Here is a 7,584-nt window from a genome sequence, read left to right as displayed (position 1 = left end):
GTTTTTGAAGGTTTGCTTTTAAGTCTTCAATGAGTGTATCCGGGTTCTTTGTTTTTACTACTATGTCATCCACGTATGCTTCTACGTTTTCGTTGATCTGATCACCGAGGCATGTTTGGATAGCTCTTTGGTAAGTGGCACCAGTATTCTTGAGTCCAAATGACATGGTTTTGTAGCAGTAGGCACCGAATGGAGTGATGAAAGATATCTTGCTTCTGGTCTTGTTCTTTTAATGCGATTTGGTGATATCCTAAATAGCAATCAAGGAAGGATAATAGGGCAGATCCTGCTGTTGAATCAACTATCTGATCAATGCGTGGTAGCCCGAACGGATCTTTTAGGCAATGTTTGTTGAGGTATGTGTAGTCGACACACATGCGCCACCCGTCTGTATTATTTTTCTATACCAGAACTAGGTTTGCTAGCCAATCTGGATGGAGGATTTCTCTGATGAATTCGGCTGCCATTAGTTTTGTGATTTCTTTTTTAATTGCTGCCTTCTTTATCTGGTGAGAATCGTCGTAGTCGTTGCTTCACAGGCTTGGAGCCTTCATTGATATCAATTCTGTGCTCAGCCAACTCTATTGGGACCCCTGGCATGTCGGCCGGCTTCCAAGCGAAGATATCCTTGTTGTTCTGAAGAAAGTTGGTGAGCGTGAGTTCCTATTTTGCCGATAGGTGGGCGCTGATGGTTGCCGTTTTTGAGGGATCACCGGTGCCTAGGTCAATTTGCTTGACGTCAGCTTCTTTTGGTGGTGCTAGCATGCTAATGAGGACATCCCTTCCATGGATACAACCACACCTGCTGCACAATAAGGTCCGATGACAAGAGCTCGAGCACGACAACTTAATTATCAGGTAAAGTCGTTCCTCGCTGTTCATACAAACTCGTCTCAGAATTGGATGCTACTAAATCATGGTGATGATTGTCTTATTCTTAGGAATGTTGGTCAAGACTCCATTGCCTCATGTTTAGACCCCATGATGAGGATGGAGCAGCCGAACAAGTGGGAATCATCATTAATGGGGCGCGCAACTCATCTCAAGACAGCAGGGGACACTCCATCAAAAGTACCATAACTCCTTGATACGAGATCCAATGAAGCTGGTTTTTTACTTGTTGGAAAGAGCGCGTCGTCCTCTTTCAAATGGGTCCAACCCCACTATCAGAATCTACCGAAGCTGTGCGCAGCAAGCCAAAGGAGGCAGAGACCTACAGCTTGGGCTTGGGCCTTGTACTGACTACAGCCCTTTGAGGGACGCCCAGATTAGGGTTTCCCACTCCCCCTTGTGCTCTCCTCCTTATAAATAGAGCCAGCAGCCATCAGAATGAGGGTGGGTTTTGTTTAGATGCAAGATAGCTGCTGCTTCTTCCTTGTAAACGTGTGTGTCGGCTAGACCACCCGATTTGCTTGTTTCAAGACCCCAACTTGTGATTCAGATTCAGCCTTTGGCTTAAATCCGTGAGTTATTTGCTTGTTCATCTTGTTCTTGCTTGTTCTCGGTTGCTTGCAGGTTCTTGGTGTTCTTGGCACGGCAAGAACATCACAATCGGAGCCGGTTGTACCTGTTGCTAAGGCGCAGCATCCTTGTGGTCGTTGTAGTCGGACAGCCAACGTCGAATCCACCCCAAATCGAGTTTATCCACACTCACCAAAAGATCAGGAACAACCCCTTGTCCCATCATGTGGTAATCAGAGCAAGGTTCTTTGGTGAGTGATTTACCATTCATTACTTTACCTATAGTCCAGAAATATAAAAATAGGATAGAACTGAAATTCCAAACACAAGTTTGAGCCTTGCTGATCTGCTTAGTTCTTTGCTTGTTGAGTTTGTGCTTTACATCATGGTGTCAAGTGCTGGTTCTTAGGTTCTAATCCTTTAGAGTTTCGAGTTCTTGTCACGTTTTAGTCACCACACAATCCGCTGTTGCCTTTCCCCCCACTTCAGCCGCTGCAATCTCCACCAATACCACCACCACCACCACCAAAAGCACCGCTGCTCTCTCCACCTTTTCGCTAAAACCCTCACCACCATCACCTTCAGCCGCGCCTACACAAACACTACCTTATGCACCTATCCTTTTGGTGCAAATCTGAGTACACTCAGTTCTGAAAATAAGAGAGTTCAAATTGCATATTTGTACTACTTGTTGCAATCCTTATCCCTAGTAAAAGAAAGTCTATGCTACTTGCTGCATTCTTGTTATAATCATATTGCAAAAGTTCAGTTTGTGCTACTTGTCGAAAAGAAAAGAAAAGAAAAGAAAAGAAAAGAAAAGAAAAGAAAAGAAAATAGAAAAGAAAAAAGAAAGGAAAAGGAGGAAAGAAAGAAAGAAAGAAAGAAAAAAGAAGGGTTAAGTTGATGCTATTTACTCTCATCATTTCCATTGTTTGCTACTGTCCGGTGACAACATTTGTGTCTAGGCTCGCGTCTCTAGCACGGGTTAGCCTAGGACCAGCACGATACTATCTTTGAACACTTATTCAACTTGCATTGACTAACGTGGTTCCAGCTGTACCTTGATTTTTTAAGCCACCTACAGCTCCACAAATTATCTACAACATCACAGGGTTCTACTTGCTACTACTTGTGTTGTTCTTGTCATCGCCAACACCATCTGCATAGCAAGGTAAGGACATGTAAGAACTCGGTTGCACATGCTGAGAGAATGAAAATTGTTGCCACCTAATTCAGTTAGTTGGTAGGACATATTTTCTTGTGATTCCCTTGCTACATACTAACCATGGCAGGAGAAGGTGAAAGGACCCCTCCACAATCACCTCGATCAAAAGCCTTGCTGCAACACTTTGAACGCAAAGTGAGGCTCCATGCTGAACACCTTGATGAGGATGTTCGTGTCACCAATGAGCGCCTTGGTCAATTGGAGACGGCTCAGATTGAGACCAACACCAAGTTGGCTTCCTTGGAAGGCACTCTTGGTTCTGTTAATACATCTCTTGTAGGTGTCTTGGAGCGATTGGAGAGGATGGAACAGAATCGCTGTGATACAACAACAACACCATGGGCAGTGCTGCTGGTCATGATGAAGAAGAATATACAGCGGACACTGAGCTTGATGAGGAGCTGAATGGTCATCGACGCATCGAACAACATCGCCGCCGCCATGAGACAGGTCCTCGCCGACCACGGCAAGAGGTACGTGCCGATGACTCATTTGGCAAGATTAAATTCACCATACCTGCTTTTGATGGGAGGTATAATCCTGATATGTACCTTAGTTGGGAATTAGCTGTTGATCAGAAATTTACTTGCCATGATTTCCCTGAGGACAAACATGTTAGGGCTGCAACTAGTGAGTTTACTGACTTTGCCTCTGTTTGGTGGTCTGAATACCATCGTAAGAACCCAAATAACACACCAACTTGGGATGCTTTGAAACGGGTCATGCGGGCCAGATTTGTTCCTTCTTATTATGCCCGTGATCTTTTACATAAGTTGCAACAATTGAGGCAAGGATCCAAATCTATAGAAGAGTACTATCAAGAGCTACAAATGGGTATGCTTCGTTGCGGGCTAGAGGAAAATGAGGATGGTGCCATAGCTAGATTTATGGGTGGGCTGAACCGGGAGATTCAGGACATTCTAGCTTATAAGGAATATAATTCTGTCAATCGTTTATTTCACCTTGCTTGTAAAGCTGAACGAGAAGTGCAGGGACGACGAGCTAGCATGAGGGCTAACATTCCTGCAGGTCGTGCTAGCCCGTGGACACTCTCCAATGCTGCTGCACCGTCAACGCGTGCACCCCCACAATCTTCCTCGACCATCAAGCCACGCTGCTCTACAACAAATTCTGTACCATGCCCAAGTGAACCAACTAGAGGAGCAACGGCTACATCTGCCAAGAGTTCATCCTCGGTGGTATCCACGGGGAGAACAAGGGATATTCAGTGCCTACACTGCAAAGGATATGGCCACGTACGCAAGGACTGCCCAAGCACACGTGTGATGGTTGTGCGAGCTGATGGTGGGTATTCCTCTGCTAGTGATTTTGATGAAGAAACATATGCTTTGCTTGCTGCTAACAATGTAGCGAAAGGAGATGATTTCCAACAAGACGAAGAGCACATTGGGGCTGAAGCTGCTGAGCACTATGAGAGCCTCGTGGTGCAGCGGGTGCTAAGTGCCCAAATGGAGAGGGCTGAACAAAATCAGCGCCACACTTTGTTTCAAACCAAGTGTGTGATCAAGGAACGCTCTTGCCGTGTGATCATAGATGGAGGAAGCTGCAACAACTTGGCAAGTGCTGAAATGGTGGAGAAGCTTTCATTGAGCACAAAACCACACCCGCAGCCTTACTACATTCAGTGGCTTAACAGCAGCGGCAAGGTGAAGGTAACCCGATTGGTAAGGGTAGAGTTTGCCATCGGTTCTTATCATGATTCCATTGACTGCGATGTTGTGCCTATGCAAGCATGCTCTATGTTGTTAGGTAGACCATGGCAGTTTGATAAAGATTCCTTGCACTCTGGTAAAACAAATCAATACTCTTTTGTGCAAAATGACAAGAAGATTGTGTTGCACCCCATGTCCCCTGAGTCTATTCTAAGAGATGAACTTGCTAGATCTAGCAAACTTAAGAATCAGGCTGTTGCTAGTGAAAATCAGATTGTCGCTAATGAACTTGAGAAACATAAGAAGAAGTCTAGCAAATCTGTTCATCATAATAAAAATGAGATCAAGCTGAAAGGCTCTTGTTACTTTGCCACCAAATCTGATTTGGATGAGATTGATGCTAGTACTACTGTTTGCTATGCTTTGGTTTGCAAAGAAACTTTATTTTCACTCGAAGATACATCTATTTCTTTGCCTCCTGCTGTCACTAATCTTTTGCAGGAGTATGCTGATGTTTTTCCAAAGGAGGTACCACCGGGGCTGCCAACAATTCGAGGGATTGAACACCAGATTGACCTCATCCCTGGGGCTTCCTTGCCTAATCGTGCGCCGTATAGGACCAACCCAGACGAGACAAAAGAGATTCAGAGACAAGTACAAGAATTGCTCAACAAAGGTTATGTGCGTGAGTCTCTTAGCCCTTGTGCCGTTCCCGTGCTTTTAGTTCCTAAGAAGGATGGATCATGGCGCATGTGTGTTGATTGTAGAGCGATAAACAACATCACAATCAGATATCATCATCCTATTCCAAGGTTAGATGATATGCTTGATGAATTGAGTGGCTCAATTGTGTTCTCTAAAATTGATTTGCGTAGTGGTTACCACCAGATTCGTATGAAGCTAGGAGATGAATGGAAAACAGCGTTTAAAACTAAGTTTGGTTTATATGAATGGCTTGTCATGCCCTTTGGATTGACTAATGCACCCAGCACTTTCATGAGATTAATGAACGAGGTTTTACGCTCTTTTATTGGCAGATTTGTAGTGGTATACTTTGATGACATCTTGATATATAGTAGATCATTAGAGGAACATCTTGATCATTTGCGTGCCGTTTTCAATGCTCTATGGGATGCACACTTGTTTGGCAATCTTGAGAAGTGCACCTTTTGCACAGATCGAGTCTCTTTTCTTGGATATGTTGTGACACCGCAGGGAATCGAAGTTGATCAAGCCAAGGTTGAGGCCATACACAGCTGGCCTGTTCCCTGCACGGTCACACAAGTGCGGAGTTTTCTAGGACTTGCTGGTTTCTACCGTCGATTTGTGAAGGACTTCAGCACCATTGCAGCCCCGCTGCATGAACTCACCAAGAAGGGTGCAACCTTCACTTGGGCTGCAGCCCAACAGGATGCTTTCAACACGCTCAAAGATAAGTTAACTCATGCACCGTTACTCCAACTTCCTGATTTCAACAAAACCTTTGAGCTTGAATGTGATGCTAGTGGAATTGGGTTGGGTGGTGTGCTGTTACAAGAGGGAAAACCTGTGGCGTATTTCAGTGAAAAGTTGAGTGGCCCTAGTTTGAACTATTCTACTTATGATAAGGAATTGCTTGCTCTAGTTCGGACTTTGGAAACATGGCAGCATTATTTGTGGCCCAAAGAGTTTGTCATACATTCTGATCATGAATCATTGAAACACATCCGTAGTCAAGCAAAACTAAACCGTAGACATGCCAAGTGGGTTGAATTCATCGAGTCCTTTCCTTATGTCATCAAACACAAAAAGGGGAAGGAAAATATAATTGCTGATGCTTTGTCTAGATGTTACAACATGCTTTCACAACTTGACTTTAAAATCTTTGGTTTGGAAACTATTAAGGAACAATATGCACATGACAATGATTTCAAAGATGTATTGCTGAATTGCCAAGAGGGGAAAACATGGAACAGATTTGTCCTCACCGATGGGTTTGTCTTTAGAGCTAACAAGCTATGCATTCCAGCTAGCTCCGTGCGTTTGTTATTGTTGCAGGAAGTGCATGGAGGAGGACTCATGGGACATTTTGGTGTGAAAAAGACAGTGGACATCCTTGCTGGTCATTTCTTTTGGCCCAAGATGAGGAGAGACGTGGAGAGGTTCGTTGCTCGCTGCACAACATGCCAGAAAGCTAAGTCACACCTTAATCCTCATGGTTTATACATGCCTCTTCCTATTCCAAGTGCACCATGGGAAGATATTTCAATGGACTTTGTTTTAGGACTGCCTAGAACAAAGAAGGGGAGGGATAGTGTGTTTGTTGTTGTGGACAGATTTTCTAAAATAGCACATTTCATACCATGTCATAAGAGCGATGATGCTACACATGTTGCTGATTTGTTCTTTCGTGAGATTGTTCGATTGCACGGTGTGCCTAACACCATTGTTTCTGATCGGGATGCAAAATTTCTTAGTCATTTTTGGAGAACTTTGTGGGCTAAGCTAGGGACTAAGCTTTTTTTTCCACTACTTGTCATCCCCAAACTGATGGACAAACTGAGGTTGTCAATAGAACATTATCTACTTTGCTTAGGGCTGTTTTGAAAAAGAACATAAAAATGTGGGAAGAGTGCTTGCCTCATGTTGAGTTTGCTTATAATCGTTCACAGCATTCTACCACTAAGAAAAGCCCTTTTGAGATAGTTTATGGGTTTGTGCCACGTGCTCCTATTGATTTGTTACCTCTTCCGACCTCGGAGCGAGTGAACTTTGATGCTAAACAACGTGTTGAACTGATCTTAAAATTGCATGAAACCACTAAAGAGAAAATAGAGTGCATGAATGCAAAGTATAAACTAGCTGGTAGCAAAGGGAAGAAACATGTCATTTTTGAACCTGGTGATCTAGTTTGGCTCCATTTGAGAAAAGATAGGTTCCCTGATTTGCGAAAGTCTAAGTTGCTGCCTAGAGCCGATGGTCCTTTTAAAGTGTTAGAAAGGATTAATGATAATGCGTACAAACTTGAGCTACCTATAGCTTTTGGGGTTAGCCCCACATTTAACATTGCAGATTTGAAGCCATATTTGGGAGAAGAGGATGAACTAGAGTCGAGGATGACTCAAATGCAAGAAGGGGAGGATGATGAGGACATCCCTTCCATGGATACAACCACACCTGCTGCACAACAAGGTCCGATGACAAGAGCTCGAGCACGACAACTTAATTATCAGGTAAAGTCGTTCC

General features: G+C 43.9%; 1 protein-coding gene across 1 annotated transcript; it reads left to right on the top strand.

Moving 5' to 3' along the window:
- Positions 1 to 3,174: 3,174 nt before the first annotated feature.
- Positions 3,175 to 6,534, top strand: LOC136526095 (uncharacterized; the record flags this gene model as incomplete). The annotated part of the gene is made up of 3 exons (XM_066518866.1): positions 3,175 to 4,461; positions 4,861 to 5,035; positions 5,537 to 6,534. Coding segments are annotated over exons 1-3 (2,403 nt in total), but the record flags the coding sequence as incomplete, so codon positions are not given.
- Between the last annotated feature and the right edge of the window lie 1,050 nt (positions 6,535 to 7,584).

Source organism: Miscanthus floridulus, chromosome 19 (genome assembly GCF_019320115.1).
Source record: "Miscanthus floridulus cultivar M001 chromosome 19, ASM1932011v1, whole genome shotgun sequence".
NCBI lineage: Eukaryota > Viridiplantae > Streptophyta > Magnoliopsida > Poales > Poaceae > Miscanthus > Miscanthus floridulus.
The sequence above is the reverse complement of the archived record's forward strand: the minus strand, read 5'-3'. Positions and strand labels throughout refer to the sequence as shown.